Below are 19,190 nucleotides of genomic sequence, written 5' to 3' on the forward strand. Positions count from 1 at the left end.
ATGGAAGCAGTAAGGGTGTACTTAGTTTTTCACACATATCTTCTCCATTTTGGCTTTATTTTTGTTAAATCATGACACTGTGTAATATGTCATGTGTTGTTGTTCATCTGAGGTTGTATTTACCTAATTTTAAGACCTGCTAAGGTACAGATGATTGTTATTATGTCCTGATATGTAAAACCATAGAATTCAAAGAGGATGTAAAACCATAGAATTCAAAGAGGATGCACTTTCTTTTTCACGCAACTGCACATACCTGCTTACCTTTGTGTCTGCCTATGTATGTATTTATAGGAAATGTGTGTATGTACAGTAGTATATGCATATAGATGGATAGATTATCTATAGGCACCTACACATTTTTCCTAACCACGTAACATATTAAACACATCCCTGACATTAGTTCATTGTATTCCTACATGGACTGCAGCAAAATACAGTAAATAAGACAAGTGAAACTTGCAGCCACAGACGTGCGTTATATAGCGGGCGGCGGCAGCGTGAGCCGCTACCTCTCAGAAAGCCACGCACTGCCGGCGAGTGACCTGTCACAGCACAGCGAGGAGATGTGACTGTGCGCTGAACATTTCACCCCAAGGGCAGCTCACAAGCTTTCTCTCTCTGAAACACCCACGGTGGCCCATTCATGTCTCCGGTGCGAACGTTTGAAGTATGAGAAGGCGAAAGAGCTCGAGAATAAAGAATCTCCTTTAGGGCCATCATCCAGGTGGCATGAGCAGCACACTCTGCAGGGAGAAGACATTGGAGGCTCAGTTCAAAGATAGGACAACTTCAAAATAATGGCAGTCATGTGCTTATTACAAGGTTAACCTTTTCCAAACCTCACAGGTCTCTTCTTCACATGTACAGTAGAAAAAGAAGTGATAAACCCAAATTGATGCTGCAAACACTATTTGCCCATAGAACTGTTGAAATATCGTCATAAATTTAATGCCGGTATCTGAATGACGAAGGCAATAATCGTCCGTTCAATAAGCCTAGTATGTGTGGGATAATGTAGCAGCCACCTCGCCTAAACTCCATCCGGAGGTCGCAGCCCGCGGGGAACTACCAGATGATCCGTACCCTCGTGATAAGAGTCCTGCGATAAACAGACCCCCCCCCCCCCCCCCTCTCACCGGGTGCCTGTGTCTCCTCCCGCGGTGCCGCTGCTGGTGAGTGGAACGCTGTAACCACGCTGGCGAAGAAAGGACCGGAACGCTGCTCTGGAGGAAATATTCACAGTTGATGAGCTACTGATGCCAAACAAACCGGAAGGCGTGCGTCAGTACCGATGGGTATACGCAACATAGGAGTGGGGAAGGTAGAGCACTGCAAATATAAGCACGGGCTGGGGGCAAAACATGTTTAACTATTTATCAGGCATAATGCCAAAAATAAAGACATCTAAAATACTCGACGCGTTTCCCGCCGTGGAGGCGCTTTATCAAAGATGTGCAGAACTTTCCAAACCTCACAGGTCTCTTCTTCACGTGTACAGAGCTTCCCAAACCTCACAGGTCTCTTCTTCATGTGCACAGAGCTTCCCAAACCTCACGGGTCTCTTTCATGTGTACAGAGCTTTCCAAACCTCCCAGGTCTCTTCTTCATGTGCACAGAGCTTCCCAAACCTCATGGGTCTCTTTCATGTGTACAGAGCTTTCCAAACCTCCCAGGTCTCTTCTTCACGTGTACAGAGTTTCCCAAACCTCACGGGTCTCTTTTTCACATGTACAGAGCTTCCCAATCCTCACGGGTCTCTTTTTCATGTGTGCAGAACTTTCCAAACCTCACAGGTCTCTTGTTCACCTTTGTGTGACAATTTTAAACCTCAGTACTTACTATTATATCCATGAAGACCACCAAGCGTTTAAAGCTGCAGTTTAAAAAAAAAATATATATATATATATATATATATATATTATTAAAAATATATATATTTTTCCCATTCAATATGTGCATCAATACAAACTGCACACTGACAAGTGATTCGCTAAGCTGCAAATCGATCTGTTCTCCTGTAACCGATCGCTTGCTCGGGGCTATTAATTTCGGTTCTTGTACAGCATTCTGGGCAATGTAGTCCTGGAATATGATTGACTGGGCAGTTACTAGATACAATTGGTGCCCTGCTAGAGAGAGGGTGGGGCTCAAGAGCCAGAACCAGGATCATTAAAGTTTTTATCCATGTAAGTGTATATTACTAATTTTATTTGTCTATAATACACTCTATATCTCAATCTTGGTGCGCTTTTGTGTTTTTCTTTTTTTCGCCAGAACCTATCAGAAGGGGACTAGGCTGTCACTTTGAAAATATTTCCTACTTTAGAAACATTAAAAATGTCTTTAAAACATTCTTTTTTAAATGCTACAAGTATTTTCTCACAGTACAGAACTGATTTATTAAAAATACACGTAGGATATTGCATGAACTGCGGCTTTAACCTATAGCTGCCAGAGGCGTCTACAAAGGAGTTCCCGGTGATCACAGCCGTAAAACAATCCGCATGGTGTTGCCGTGTGGCATACACACTCCCACACCACATTTGAAAGTTAACTTGCGTCCATCTTTATTTCATTCCGTGCAGATTTTTGATTTGATGGACGCCAAAGCAAGAGCCGACTGCATCAAAGAGATAGACCTCCTTAAGGTAAGTACCTTCTGACGGCTCCCAAGCTGCCCGCATGGTTTAACTCGTGCCAACAGCAGGCTTCTTATTAGGGATAACCCTGCTTCAACACAGGTGGCTGTGCTGAAGCAGCGTTATTCTTAAAACCTGACCTGTGGGTGGCCCTTGAGGACTGGAGTTGCCCCCTCCTGGGTGTTTCTTTAGTCCAAACCGGGGGACCCTTATTTTGCACGAAGTCTTTGAATTTCCGAGTGATTTTCACATCTCCTGTGTGCTTGTCATCTTCAGTGGCGCAATCCCAGTTGAATGACGCCCCTTCTTGTGGATACGGGGGTGTGAAGCTGGCAGGTGCCGGCTCGATGGCGGACGGCATGGGCCCGGCGCGCTCTCCCCGGCTCCACTAATCGCAGGTTAAATGAAATAAACCACCACAACCTTTAAACTGCGATTTACGGAAGTGGGTTGGGGAGAGCGCGCGGGGGCCTCTGTCAGAGCCGGCGTCTCCTCGTGCCGCTTGCTTGTTGTTATAGGAGTCGCATGTTGGTTAGAACAGGGCTGAGCAAACTTTTTATGCCGAGCCCCCCTTTTCATCCATGACATTTCTCGGGCCCGCGCCCCCCCCCCTGCCTGATGTAATCAAAATCACATGGAAAAAAAAACCTTTATTAAACTATTAAACAGTATACAATGTAAAAACAAATATGTCTAAGGCCGCGCGTATAGTGCCCGGACGGAGACGCGTGATATCACCCGTTCCCGCTAGCGAAAGTTGTATTTCGCTTTGTGGTGGCGCGGGCGACCAGGCCATTGATTGGTTCAGAGGCTGTCACATGAGGCGACAGCCCCTGAAAAATCAAATATTGCCGGCTTCAAAAAATCGCATTGCCCCGTCGCGCTTACTATAAGCGCACGCGGCGGTGACAATGCATTTGTTTTCGGGCGACGTCGCGTCGCCGGCACTATAAGCGCAGTCTAAATACTTACATACTTCAACAGCTCGCTCTTGCAAAATTAGTCTGTGTCCACGCTGCCGCTGAGAGCGGTGACATCACCAACTCTCCAAGCGTGAGCGCAGGGTGTCCGGCATAATTTTGCAGGCGCGAGCGGGGAAGTGTTTGCACTTTTTTTTTTCTCCCATTATTTCTGTACATTCGTAGTGTGAGTGATATAGGTGCAGCGACCCTTTCACTCGCAGAGGATCGCAGCAGAGCAGGAACACAGCGCTATTGCAGGGCAGACACCGCAGGGAGGGGCGTTTGACATCACAGCGCTCACAGCGTGCTCCTCCCCCGTACCTCCGAATCACGTGGCCGCCACCTTGACTCTTCTGTTCGGCCGCCCGCGCACATCTTCTTGGCCGCCCGCGCACATCTTCGGCTGCCCGCCCACGCACATGTTTTTCGCCGCCCGCGCACATCTTTTTCGCCTGGGGCGACCAGACCCCAGTTTATGCACCACTGCATTCAATCACAACACCCACACACAATCACCACACACAACACCCCCACACACACACCACCCCCACACACACACCACCCCCACACACCACCCCCACACACCACCCCCACACACAACACCCCCACACACACACACCACCCCCACACACAAAACCCCCACACACAACACCCCCACACACAACACCCCCACACACTCACCCCCAACACATTCACCCCCACACACACACCCCCACACACACTCAACCCCCCCCCACACACACACTCACTCAATCCTCCCCCACACACACACACTCACCCCCCCACACACACTCACCCCCCCCCCCTCCACACACACACTCACTCAATCCTCCCCCCCACACACACACACACTTCCCCCCACACACACACTCCCCCCCCCACACACACTCCCCCCCCCCACACTTCCCCCCCCCCCACACACACTTCCCCCCCCCCCCACACACACTTCCCCCCCCCCCACACACACTTCCCCCCCCCACACACACTTCCCCCCCCCCACACACACTTCCCCCCCCACACACACTTACCCCCCCCACACACACTTACCCCCCCCCCCCCCCACACACACACTCCCCCTCCCCCCCACACACACTTCCCCCTCCCCCCCCCCCCCCCCCCCACACACACACACACACACACACACCCTCTGGAGGGTGGGGGGGGAGTAACTAAGCCTGCTCAGGTCCCCCCATGTGCTCCTGAAAACGGGCGGCTAACAGACAGGAGGAGGAGGGCTTGTCTGTGTGCAGGGAAGGCCCCGCCCCCTCTGCAGGCAGACAGAGCAGGGAACTGGAAGCAGCCTCAGCACAGAGCTTCTGGCCGCCCGTGCACAGCTCTGCCCGCCCCCAGGTTTCCCCGCACGCAGCCTGCGCCCCCCCTACATAATCTTGCGCCCCCCAGTTTGCGCACCGCTGGGTTAGAAGATGCTGTCCCACGTAGGATGGAATTGGGCCAACGACCTTGAGATGTTTGCTAGCTTCAGCGTGGATCTTTACACACTGGCACAGCAGTTTTTGTAGCAGCGTTAGGGCTGAATACTTGGGACCGGAGCCGTACTATGTGTAGCTCCGGGGATGCCCTGTTTCCTGAGATACTGATGTATTCGCCTCTCCGAGTTCAGGGGTCTGCAACCTCTCCAGGAATTGTTTTTATTTGTTGCCTAATATTTCGAGAGCCTCAACACACACATGAATAGGTATGCACCCCCACAAACACATACATGATATTTATACTGTACTCTCACCCCCCCACGTCTCTCACTCACCCCCGTCTCACTCCCCCCCATCTCTCACTCACCCCCGTCTCACTCCCCCCCATCTCTCACTCACCCCCGTCTCACTCCCCCCCATCTCTCACTCACCCGCTGTCTCTCACTCCACCCCGTCTCGCACTCCTCCCCCCTCCGTCTCGCACTCCTCCCCCCTCCGTCTCGCACTCCTCCCCCTCCGTCTCGCACTCCTCCCCCCTCCGTCTCGCACTTCTTCCCCCCCCTCCGTCTCGCACTTCTTCCCCCCCCTCCGTCTCGCACTCCTCCCCCCTTGTCTCGCACTCCTCCCCCCCTCCGTCTGGCACCCCCCCCTCCCCCGTCTCTCTCTCTCCCCTAATACAACAGATGTAGCAGCTGGGATTGTTCTTTTAAAGTTTATCTCTGGCTTGTCCTGTCCACTTGTATGTATTGTATGTCTTTATTTATATAGCGCCATTAATGTACATAGCGCTTCACAGTACTAATACATGTGGTAATCAAATAAATAACAGATAATATAAATAACAGATCATGGGAATAAGTGCTTTAGACATAAACGTAACATTAAGGAAGAGGAATCCCTGCCCCGAGGAGCTTACAGTCTAATTGTTAGGTAGGGAGAACGTACAGAGACAGTAGGAGGGAGTTCTGGTAAGTGCGTCTGCAGGGGGCCAAGCTTTATGTATCGTGTGTTCAGAATATTCACAGTGCTATTCATATGCTTCTTTAAGCAAGTGGGTCTTAAGGTGGGTCTTAAAGGTGGATAGAGAGGGTGCTAGTCGGGTACTGAGGGGAAGGGCATTCCAGAGGTGTGGGGCAGTCAGTGAAAAAGGTTTAAGGCGGGAGAGGGCTTTAGATACAAAAGGGGTAGAAAGAAGACTTCCTTGAGCAGAACGCGAGGGTCTGGATGGTGCATAGCGAGAAATTAGGGCTGAGATGTAAGGAGGGGCAGAAGAGTGTAAAGCTTTAAAAGTGAGGAGAAGAATGGAGTGTGAGATGCGGGATTTGATCGGAAGCCAGGAGAGGGATTTCATGAGGGGAGATGCTGAGACAGGTCTAGGAAAGAGGAGAGTGATTCTGGCAGCAGCATTTAGGATAGATTGTAGGGGAGACAGGTGAGAGGCAGGAAGGCCGGACAGCAGGAGGTTACAGTAATCAAGACGGGAGAGTATGAGGGCCTGAGTCAGAGTTTTAGCTGTCGAGCAACAGAGGAAAGAGCGTAGCTTTGTTATATTGCGGAGGGAAAAGCGACAAGTTTTAGAAATGTTTTGAATGTGAGGGGCGAATGTGAGAGGGGAGTCGAGTGTGACCCCTAGGCAGCGTGCTTGGGCTACTGGGTGAATGATCGTAGTTCCAACAGTAATGTGGAAGGAGGTAGTAGGGCCAGGTTTGGGAGGAAGTATGAGGAGCTCTGTTTTAGCCATGTTGAGTTTAAGGCGGCGGAGGGCCATCCAGGATGATATTGCAGAGAGACATTCAGAAACTTTGGTTTGTACAGCAGGTGTAAGGTCGGGTGTTGAAAAGTATATTTGTGTGTCGTCAACATAGAGGTGATATTTAAACCCAAATGATGTTTTAGGTCACCTAGAGAGAGTGTGTACAGAGAAAAGAGAAGAGGTCCCAGGACAGAGCCCTAGGGTACCCCCACAGATACCCACAGAGAGATCAATAGAGGAGGAGGAGGTGTTAGCAGAAGAGACACTGAAAGTACGATGGGAGAGGTAGGATGAGATCCAGGATAGAGTTTTGTTCCGAATACCAAGAGTATGGAGAATATGAAGGGGAAGAGGGTGGTCCACGGTGTCAAATGCTGCAGAGAGGTCGAGTAATATGAGCAGAGTGTAATGACCTCTGTCTTTGGCAGCATGGAGGTCGTCAGTTATTTTAGTGAGGGCTGTTTCCGTGGAGTGAGCAGTACGGAAGCCAGATTGTAGAGGGTCTAGGAGAGAATAGGTGTTGAGAAAGTGGAGCAAGCGAGAGAATACAAGACGTTCAAGGAGTTTAGAGGCAAAAGACAGGAGGGAGACAGTTCGATAGTTAGAAAGACAGGTAGGGTCAACCTTGCTGTTTTTGAGTAATGGTATGACTGTTGCATGTTTGAAGGAGGATGGAAAGGTACCAGAGTAGAGGGAGGAGTTAAAAATGTGTGTGAGCGTAGGGATTATAGTAGGAGCAAGAGGTTTTAGGAGATGGGAGGGAATGGGGTCTAGAGGGCAAGTGGTAGAGGGAGAAGAGGCGATCAACAGTGACACATCCTCCTCTGAGACAGTGGAAAAAGAGTCAAGGAAGGCAGGAGGAGAGTTAGGAAGAGGTGTAGGATGGGAGGAGGAAACAGAGGGGATGTTCTGACGTATGGATTCCACCTTTTCCTTATGTGTCACAATTACCATCCGGTGTATATATTTTGAGATGCATGTATAATTGTATAATGTGTTAAAGTCCGGGGCTGCTTTTGCATTGCTAACATTAATTTTCTCTCCCTCAGCAACTGAACCATCCCAATGTAATTAAATACTACGCGTCGTTCATCGAAGATAACGAGCTGAACATCGTTTTGGAATTGGCAGACGCCGGGGACCTTTCCAGGATGATAAAGGTGGGAGGGTTACCTCTCTGTGTCTGTACAACGCACGTTGCCAACCCCAGCTGTTCCCCGCGGTCTGAAGCGCGATGGGAGGGGTGTCCGAGTACGCTGCTATGTGCCATTATCAAGCACGGAAATCCTACGTTACCCGTTTCTGTCATTTTAATGCTACTAAAGGATCTGGTTCACAAGCAGCTGGGGCATCGGGGTCTTTACATTCACTGTTATTCCATTGCACATGTCCGTTCTTTTCTATAGGATTGTGTTTAGCTATGTGAAAAATGCATATGAAAAAGATTGTACATACACACACTCATACTCGCATACACACACACATATACACACACATATACACACACATATACACATACATACGCACATATATACACACACACATACATACATACGCACATATATATATACACACACACACGCACACAGGCACACACACATATATACATACATACGCACATATATACACACAAATATATACATACATACGCACATATACACACACACACACACATATATACATACATAGGCACATATATACATACATACGCACATATATACACACACACAAACACATATATACATACATACGCACATATATACACATATACACACACACAAACACATATATACATACATACGCACATATATACACACACATACACACACACAGGGCCGCAGACAGATTTCCCGGGCCCAGGACTACAGTTCTGACAGGGCCCCCCCACCCCGAGCACCATTTCACACCTCGCGAGCCCCCTCTATTTCCCTCCCTCTTACCATTAATTTCTCTCTCCTCCGTCTCACCTCTCACTCTCTCCATTAATTACCCCACTCACTCAATCTCGCCTGCGTCTCACTCTTACTCCCTCTTTTCCTCACTTTTCCTCACTCGCCCCTCTCTCCTTTCCCTCTCCCCCTCAGTCAATTACCCCAATCATTCCCCCTCCTCACTCATTCCCTCCCCGTCACACAATTCCCCGCACAAAATATACCAAAAACCCCACCCCTCAATGCAAACAAACCCCCAAATACATTTAAAAAAAAAAAAATCCCCACCCCCAAATATATACAACCCTCCCCACCCCCCCCAAATATATACAACCCTCCCCACCCCCCCAAATATATACAACCCTCCCCACCCCCCCAAATATATACAACCCTCCCCACCCCCCAAATATATACAACCCTCCCCACCCCCCCAAATATATACAACCCTCCCCATCCCCCCAAATATATACAACCCTCCCCACCCCCCCAAATATATACAACCCTCCCCACCCCCCCAAATATATACAACCCTCCCCACCCCCCCAAATATATACAACCCTCCCCACCCCCCCAAATATATACAACCCTCCCCACCCCCCCAAATATATACAACCCTCCCCACCCCCCCAAATATATACAACCCTCCCCACCCCCCCAAATATATACAACCCTCCCCACCCCCCCAAATATATACAACCCTCCCCACCCCCCCAAATTTATACAACCCTCCCTACCCCCTGAAATATATACAACCCTCCCAAATATATACAACTCCCCCCCCCCCCAAATATATACATCTTTTTAGAAAGGGGAGGTATACAGGGATATACAAATAAGTAAACATGGGAAGGATGTTGATCCTGGGATTAATCCGATTGCCAATTCTTGGAGTCAGGAAGGAATTAATTTTTCCCTTTATGAGAACACACACACACACACACACACACACACACACACACACACACACACACACACACACACACACACACACACACACACACACATAAATATATACACACACACATAAATATACACACGCATACATATATATACACACATACATATACACACATACATATACACACACACACACACATATATATAAATATGCACACATACATACATATACACACATACATATAAACACATACATATACACACACACACATACACAGTGGCCAGAAAAAGTTTGTGAACCCTTAGGTTTTTCTCATATTTCAAACCTAAAATCTTATTAAATCTTAATCTAGGTCTTCATAATAGTTAAAGATAACCTGATTAAATAAATGACACAAAAACATGGTACTTTTTCAACATTTATCCACAAATGATTCAACATTCACTATCCATGTGAGAAAGTGTGTGACCCGTTGGATTCAGTACCTGGTGGCGCCCCCTTGAGCAGCAGTAACTTTAGCTGCACATTTCCTGTAACTGCTGGTCAGTCTCACACATCGGGTTTGAGAAATTTTGGCCCATTTATCCTTACAGAACAGCTTCAGCTCTGTCACATTTTAGGGCTTCCTTGCAAAGACAGCTCGCTTCAGGTCCTGCAACAATATTTCAATGGGGTTTAGGTCCGAACTTTGAATAGATCATTCTGAAATCCGGAAATTCTTCTTCTGCATCCATTCTTCTTTTTTTTTTTTAAAGATCTGCTTGTATGTTTGGAATCATTGTCTTGCTGCATGACCCACTTTCGCTTCAGCTCACAGTCAGTAGGCCAGACATTCTCCTCTAGAATCGTCTGATACAATACAGAATTCATGGATGTATTAATGATGGCAAGCCATCCAGGTCCTAAGGTAACCCCAAACCATCACACTCCCACCTCCATGCTTGACAGTTGAGATGAGGTTCTTCTGTTTGAACACAGTTTTGGTTTTCGCCAAACATAACGTTTCGCATTGTGGCCAAAAAGTTCTACTGTTGACTCATCTGTCCAGAGAACATTGTTCCAGAACTCTTGTGGATCATCTATGTGCTCTTTGGTGAACTTCAGACGGCAACAATGTTCTATTTAGTGAGCAGTGTTTTCCTCCTGGAAAACCTTCTATGAACCCTGGTTTTATCAGCTAATTCAGGGGTGCGCAAACTTCTTGAGCTGCACCCCCCTGCCCGGCAGCCGCAGCGTTCACGCCCCCCAACGTCAAATGACGTCGCGGGTCATGTGACGTCACCCCGCGGCGTCAACGCCGAAGATCCGGCAGAGAGCAGGTAAGAGAGTTAGAGGCCTCACACCTCCAGCGGCATTTAATTTAAATGCCGTAGGGAAGAGCGCGGGGCCTAGTCCCAGCTAGGCGCCGTGGGACACCGATAGTTCCCTGCGGGCCCCATTGGAGTCCTCGGGTGGTCAATTGATTTTTGTTTTTAATTAATGTCTTGTGTTCGGTAATGCTTTTAATGGTTGTGATGCCGATATTTTTTAATAATTAATGTCTTTGTTGGTTACTGTTTCTATTAATTTATTGTTGTTTTGATTGGTTACAATTAATTCCTTGTTGTTTAATTAATTGCTTTGATTGGTTAATGGTTTAGTTCCTTGTTCAGCTGGTTAGTGCTCTTATTAATTACATTTGTTGGCTACTGTTTTAATTTATTGGATTGGGGTGTTTCTGTGTTTTTGAATGTTTTATTATTGTGTGTTTTGTGCGTTAATGTATTTTGATTAGGTGCCCATTGAGTGCTATAGTGGCTTATCAGGCCCATATTATTATATGGATATGATGTACCACTATACTACTCAATGGGTATAGGGGGTCCGGGGTGTGTGGTTAGGCATCCCGGGTGGGTAGCGGGCAGGGTGGGTTAACCCCTTAATTACTGTAGCGGTTATTAACCGATAAGGCAATTAAGGGGTTAGGGGACATTATAATGTATTTATTACTATATGTATGCTTTCTGGCAACGGTGGACAGGGATCTGCAGTATCCTGACAAGGACGCCCTTCATATTGGCTGTGATAAGTAGAACTGTCAAGAAAGAGAACACAGGAGCGCACCAAGGTAAGGATAGTAGTATATTTAGATAAAAATAACAACAATAATAGTTACTTACATGTAAGTCAGGGTCAGTTCATAGACAGGTCAAATGGTCTCCTCGACGCATCGGCTTTGCAGTGGGTAAGGTAAGGGGGCAAGGTGTAATTTCCTATACACCAGTCCCGCGCGCTGGGACTGAGTCAGTGACACTCACTGAAGGATTACTTCCGGATTCATGTGGATGTAAACATTATGGGAGTGCCCGTATGTGGAAATGCCCCCTGGTCCTATTCACTTGAGCCGTCCCGTGTAAGGAGTCAAGACTGATAAAGTAGTAAGTACACTTGAATTTAGACTAACCATTAAATAATTGACTGGATAACTACACTCTTTCGTTTGGTAAGTAGAACTGAATTTATTTACTTGATTTATGCTTGCTAATGTTGTTTAATAATGGGCAAATAATCTATTATCCATATCTGGATAATAGTTATTTTGCCCATTACTGTACTGTATGTGTTTAGTGGGGTGGGGGGGGGGTTTGATTTAAATGTATGCCATGTTTTATTTTTTTACATACAGGATTGGTACCGCAGGACAGCGGGGACCCATGGAGACCACCTGAGGACCCCCGGGCGCCCACGGGTACCACCCGAGGACCCCCGGACGCCCACGGGGGACACCTGCGGGAAGAACCGGGGGCCCACAGCTGTGGGGGACCCGCGGGAACCACCCGAGGGCCCCCAGACGCCCGTGGACCCCCAGACACCTGTGGGGATGATCCGGGCACTGCCTGGAGGCCCACAGCGCCTAGCGGGGACCTCCCAGAGGCCCCCAGACACTCGTGGGTACCCCCGGGGTGCACAGTTTGGCCTGCGGACACACGGGACCACCAGGGACCTCCGCTGGCCTGGGGTATTAATCATGGTTTTATGGGGGGTATTGGGGGTTGGTGGAGTATTGGTGCTTAATAAATATTTTTACATTTAAAATGTATTCCTAGTGTAGTTGTGGAGGGGGTCTCCAGAGCAGAACCACGTTGATTTCAGGTTCGGGGACCCCCTACTTCCCCAGATACAGGCCCCATTATAGGGTGCTGGTATTCCGCCATGTAAATGTCCTGCGTCACATGATCGGGACATCTCCGTGCATAGGAGATACCGGCACCACATAAAGGGGCCTGTATCTCGGGAAGCATGGGGTCCCCGGACCTCAAACCAACGCGGTTCTTCTCCGGAGCCCCCCTGCTCATCTACACTATTAATAAAATATTTTTATTTCCGGCGAGATTTGCGCAGAGAGAGGCGGATCTCGGCAGCAGGTACAAGTCGCCGGGTCAGCCCTTCTCGGAGGGCAGGTCCTATCACCGCCGGCAACTCGCCATGTTTGAAAATGTTGCTCTCACTGGTATTCGGGCGTTTCTGTATACCGTGAGAGCAACTCAGCAAACACATGGCGAGTTCAAAACCCTGCCGATAATTTCTATCTGACTTTACTGCATAGGCCCCTTTGTATCAAAACACATGGAATTGGTTAATATAAACCCTATTGGATATTTAAGAAAAGACTGGTTTTGAATCAAAAAGGTTATTATGAAAAACTATGGAATATCCATAATTATCATTGGGATTCACAAACTTTTTCTCGTCGTGTGTGTGTGTGTGTGTGTGTGTGTATATATTTTGATAGATAGATGTGTGTGTAACATTAAACTGACTGTATAATCCAAGCTAGACTCTCATGCATACACTAACAAGCTGATCTCCATTTCATTGACATCAAACATCCTCTGATATGGAAATCCAGCTAGGAAAATAAGGCTTAAGCTGCATCCAAGATGAATGGATTCATTCACTTCCTACACTAAAAACTACAGGCTTGTTTTCATGTGAAAGCTGCCATTTCACACGGCAACATTTACCCATGCAACTTTCTGGTTTTAAACTTTTCAAAGGTGCAAAGTTGTTTTTTATTTTTATTTTTTATTGCCCGGAGTCGCCGGAGATTGTACATAGTCTGCTTTATTTATGCAAAAAGAATAATAATACAAAAAAAACAATGCCCGTTGAAGTTTACCAACAGAAAATAAAGTCTTGTTTTACAAACACATCAATTGTGGGGAATGCTCACGCCTGACGCCGTCCAAGATGGCTACCTAAGGAGTGAGTTCGGCGCCCAAGCAAACATTGAATGAATGGGGTTACTCTCCAAACCCTTCGGTCGTCTCTCCAAAGACTGAACTCCACCTTCAAAAGGAGAACAACATTTACTGATGTATCCAACGTCAAAACAAAGGGGATAACTGATCGTTCAGGTGACGCCTCTTCGGAGAGAGGACTAGACAAGATAAGAGCCTCACCACGTATCTTCCTTATCCTGCTAAAGAGGATGAGTGACTTTACTTCAATGGTCTGCAACATACCAGCCATGTATGATTATTTGGCATGGTCTGTTCTCGCCGTGTGCCCGCCTGGAGTGTCTTATCCCTCCTTTCACCCGTCCTCCTGCCTCGGTTTCTGCCCCCTGCACCATCCCATTCCCTGTGCTCAACGTTCACTGGTTTACAATATTTTCCATCGGCAGTTCACCCTCCCAAAAAAGACTGTTAAAATAAAGATTTATTTAAAAAATGCATATCAATGTCATACAGAATTCCATAGAAAGAAGGAGAGAATATTCTCAGAGGGCCCTGGGAATTACAGTACTTTATTAGTGAGTTAGAGGCAATCCAAGCAGATTAAAAACATTTTTTTAAATATTTTTTTTGTTTTACTATAGGCAGCATTTGATTTCCTTTATTGAAAGCGAATTACCTAAGCTGCCAATCGATTGGTTCTACCGTGATCTAACGGCAAAGATCCTGTTTCCCAGGGTTCACTAAATGGCCGCCTTTCCGTTTCAAATGAGTCCTTCAGCCAGTGTAACTCAGCAGCTACAATGTATCCTATATTACTAAGGTAACAGTGTCTATTGTTACAGTTTGCCACTCAAACTGCGGGGAACATTGGCAACACTTTCCTGTTTGTGATCATTTGTTGCCAAAGATCTTGCACTGTTGGGAAAGTGGGCTTAAGCCTGCTACAGAATTCACTGGATGTTCAGTGTATTAAAACTCATTAATAAATTTTTCTAACTTTTTGTTCAGGTACACCGTACACACTCGCAATAAGGGGCTTATCAGGGGCCGCGGGGGAATTGAGACTAACGCTGGGTAGATGGTGCACCGGCCAAAACGCCAACGTTGGTGTTTGATTGCGTGCGTCTCTGTAAACGCTTGCTCTCCAAGTGGATGGCTCCGGCCTTTCCATGACGTGGCGATCAGTCCGTCTCCACACATGCAAATGTCCCTACGCGTTTCACTTGCTGACAAGAACTTCCTCAGGGGTTCAGATACGACCCTTTCCGGCTAACGCTAGTTAAAGGGTTTCCCAAAAGAACGTGGGGGGTGGGGGGAGGGGATGTGAACACAAGAAGTTACGTAGGTGGAAGTGGAATCGCATAAGAGGTTAGGTAAAGATCGTGAAACCCCACCACAAACACCTGACTGCTGCGGTAACCCTCAAATGGGCTTGAAAATAGTAGCCCATATAGCACCCATATTAGCATATTTAACACATCACTGCCACTAGTTGTAATTATTATTATTACAGTTTATTACGAGGTAGCAGCATATCCTGCCGTACTGTACAATGGTGACAATAACATGACGGCATGGACACGCTGATAATAGTAGGCTAGGAGGGATCTGTTCCGCAGAGTTTGCAATCTAATGGAGGGGAAACAGAAGATGCCGTTCCATGTTGTGTCATTCATTCTTATGTTGGGCGGTGTCTGGATTTTTGCTCTGAAGGTGCAATCCCACGTAGCTGGTCAAAAAACAGCATTCTCTAAACCATTGACCAGTCTAATGGACATCTGTCACGGTAGACTAGAGCTTTTAACACCAAAATACCCAGATCATTTGAGCAAAGCAAGAGATAAAATAAATTGTGATTTATTTACAGAATGAACACACACACACACATTAGTTTACAATTACAACAAAAATACACTGACTGGAATGGGGTAAAACGAAATATCTTGTTCCCAAAATGAAATGTTGCAAAACAAAGTCTCTAGGAGCAATTTCCCAGGAGCAGGAGTTGCTCGCGAAAAGAGCCTGAAACAGTCCTCGGTCAGCAGTGAACTTGCCACTACTGTTTTCTCCACCAGAGCTGCTTCTTTCGTTCTTTTCTCATAGTATCTTGGAACCTTAGTTCTTACGAACTCTTGAAGCTTAGCTGAATCTTTATGATGTAGGGGAATCTGACAGCATGATGACTCTCTTCCTGATGGGCTGCACGGATTCTTATAGGGTTAACATTCCTATACATAACTAGTGCAGCCCTCTATCACGGAGTTGCCAATACTTTGCAAACCTGGCATAGGGGGCTTCTCATTCTGCTCTGGGCATGTGCAAACTTTGCCCCTTTGCCGCTTAGCCTATGAGACCCTGCCCCCTCTTACCTGGTGCCACTCAGTCTGGGCAGGGTGACATCTTGCCAGGATGGCTTATTGAAGTTCTCTTCCCCTACCAAGCAAGCTAACAAATGGTTTAATACTTCCATATCCTGGATTGCCTCTGAAGCTTAGGCCTCGTTCAGGGTGCAGGCTTCGGAGGGAGGGCGTGCTGACGTGCGAGCTGCCGTGGGACACAAAGTATTCAAACTGAATACTGGTTGTCAGGGTAGCAGCTGCCCTGTCTCCGAAGCCCGGAGTTGACGCTGGCTACAGTTTCAATAAACAAAAAAATCGTTTTTTGAAGCTGCAGCAGCGTCACTGGGACCTCGGAGGCCAATTAAATCATTCTTGAGAATGATTTCAAGACTGCAGCCTCGATCCCTAACCTCAGGTCTGTAGCCCCGCCCCCTCAACTCCTGAAAAAGTCTGCTGGGGATGAACACACATCGCCCAGCAGACTGCCGCCCTCCCTCCCGAACGCCCGCCCTCCAACTCCTGCCTCTGGCACCCTGAACGAGGCCTTAGAGGGGGCGGAGGAGCCCCTCTTTCTCCCATGCACATGGATTTTTACCCCTACTGAACATTACTTGAACTTAACATATAACTCTCGCCACCTTATACCTGGTGGGAGATACACTGAACCCCAATCTGGGTCCTGGGGTTTGTGGTCATATACCGGGGTACCGTGAATGTGATTCATTCCCCCGCCTGGTCTTACTATTTTGGTCTGTGCTGAAGCAGGGAGATTTGGCGGTGAGCTGCCAACTGCTTTCTAGGGAGGATTTTATCCGGTGGTCTGTGTTCACGTCCTCAGGAATCTGGGGGGATTCCTGAGTACGTTTGGGGTAACCCGCAACACTGGCCCCTTTCTGCCCAAACACACCCTGACAACATTTTACCGTAAAATCACCCCTGAAACTCACGCCCTGCACAGCCATGATTGGGTTGAAGAGCTGACAATCACAATTCCCCCATATGGCTCAGGGGCACCCAGCCAGGCATAATATCTTTATTATTGGCCTGGGTACCCCTTCATCGTCACACACCCCTCAACTAATTACACTGCACTAAAAGCAAAGGTCTGACTGCTTTTGTTTGTCGAAAAATGAATAGGGGGAGTGTTTGTCAATCAAGTGTTTACTTTACCCTTATCCCATCATATCCTGACCCCTTAACCATGTCACTGCCATTAGTATACTTTGCCCCCTAGGAGGGAGAGCCCTTAACCATGTCACTGCCATTAGTACACTTTGCTCCTAGGAGGGACTGACCCCTTAACCATATCACTGCCATTAGTACACTTTGGCCCTAGGAGGGACTGACCCCTTAAACATGTCACTGCCATTAGTACACTTTGGCCCTAGGAGGGACTGACCCCTTAACCATGTCACTGCCATTAGTACACTTTGCTCCTAGGAGGGACTGACCCCTTAACCATATCACTGCCATTAGTACACTTTGCTCCTAGGTGGGACTGATCCCTTAACCATGTCACTGCCATTAGTACACTTTGCCCCTAGGAGGGACTGACCCCTTAACCATGTCACCGCCATTAGTACACTTTGCCCCTAGGAGGGACTGACCCCTTAACCATGTCACTGCCATTTGTACACTTTGCCCCTAGGAGAGACTGACCCGTTATACATGTCACTGCCATTAGTACACTTTGACCCTAGGAGGGACTGACCCCTTAACCATGTCACTGCCATTAGTACACTTTGCCCCTAGGAGGGACTGACCCCTTAACCATGTCACTGCCATTAGTACACTTTGCCCCTAGGAGGGACTGACCCCTTAACCATGTCACTGCCATTAGTACACTTTGCCCCAAGGAGGGTCTGGCGCTTGCTGCATTTGAGTTTTTCTGCCTTTTTGTGATTTCAGCATTTTAAGAAGCAGAAGAGACTGATACCAGAGAGGACGGTGTGGAAGTACTTTGTGCAGCTGTGCAGCGCTCTGGAACACATGCATTCCCGGCGTGTGATGCACAGAGGTACCAGCGGAGCCTCAGACATGCTCATTCTCTGCGCGCGCTTACACTCATCTGTCACCATCACCAGAATATTCCTCCAGTGCTGATAGTATATGCCGGGCTGTACTTGGAATTTTGTAGACTCCATACATTCCTGCTCTGAAGAGCTTACAATCTAATTTTGGAGCCTGAGCCCTAGAGGGATGATTTGGCCTTCCCAAGGTCACAGGGACTGCTCATTCACCTACTTCCTGGATATCCCCACCTGGGACAGTGACCTCCCTTGGACGTGCTTCTTCCACTGGAAGCAGGGGATGATGGGAGTTGTAGTTTTGCCCACAATATGATAGGTCACTGAAGATGCAGCTTAGATCACAAGTCCCACAAACAGTATTGTGATGGTCGGTTTCCCACCTTTGTGTGTATACACTTACACACAGAGGGCTTTTAAATACCCCGGGCAGGCTGATGTTAAAGCCATAATCCATGCGGACGGTTTCACTTCTGTATTTGTCATTATAACTCTGAGCCCAGGACAGGAAACGGGAGGTAACTCTCACTGTATTACTTCCTGGTAACACATTTATAAATAAATAAATATGAAGCCATTTAACCTATCCTGACATGATGAAACACCCTTTAAAAGTGGGATTACATGGATGTGTTTAGCGTGTTCAATATATATAACTCGGTGACACTTAGGCTTCAATTATTTACATATCAGTTTTTCCCCTCATTCTTTATTTTGCGATACAGAGTTGATACCAAAAGAGAGGAATAAGATACAACCCGTATCATAATTCTGTAACCGGTTTCCACATATTTGTGTAAAGTATACACACAGAATAGTAATGGGGAATGATCAATGTAATTTATTTAAATAAAAGTAAATAAAATGAATTAAAATACAATAAATTAACATTAAAGTTACAAATTAAAATACAGTCCATTTCAATGGTGGGGGGTTGTTTTAAACCACTTGCTAGCAATTTTGCAACATTATAAAATACTGTATGTGT

The 19,190-nt window shown here is 47.1% G+C and overlaps 1 protein-coding gene across 6 annotated transcripts in view; it reads left to right on the forward strand.

Moving 5' to 3' along the window:
- NEK7 (NIMA related kinase 7) overlaps window positions 1-19,190 on the forward strand; it is a 96,121-nt gene that overhangs the window by 32,697 nt on the left and 44,234 nt on the right. For 5 of the 6 annotated variants that reach the window (XM_075617053.1, XM_075617058.1, XM_075617054.1 and 2 more), the window contains 3 exons: window positions 2,589-2,651; window positions 7,837-7,947; window positions 18,084-18,192. In XM_075617053.1, coding sequence (XP_075473168.1) covers window positions 2,589-2,651; window positions 7,837-7,947; window positions 18,084-18,192 — 283 coding nt within the window. The remainder of the gene's footprint in view (window positions 1-2,588; window positions 2,652-7,836; window positions 7,948-18,083; window positions 18,193-19,190) is intronic. The other variant, XM_075617057.1, reaches the window with a different exon arrangement.

The sequence above is a fragment of the Ascaphus truei genome, chromosome 10, assembly GCF_040206685.1.
Source record: "Ascaphus truei isolate aAscTru1 chromosome 10, aAscTru1.hap1, whole genome shotgun sequence".
Lineage (NCBI taxonomy): Eukaryota > Metazoa > Chordata > Amphibia > Anura > Ascaphidae > Ascaphus > Ascaphus truei.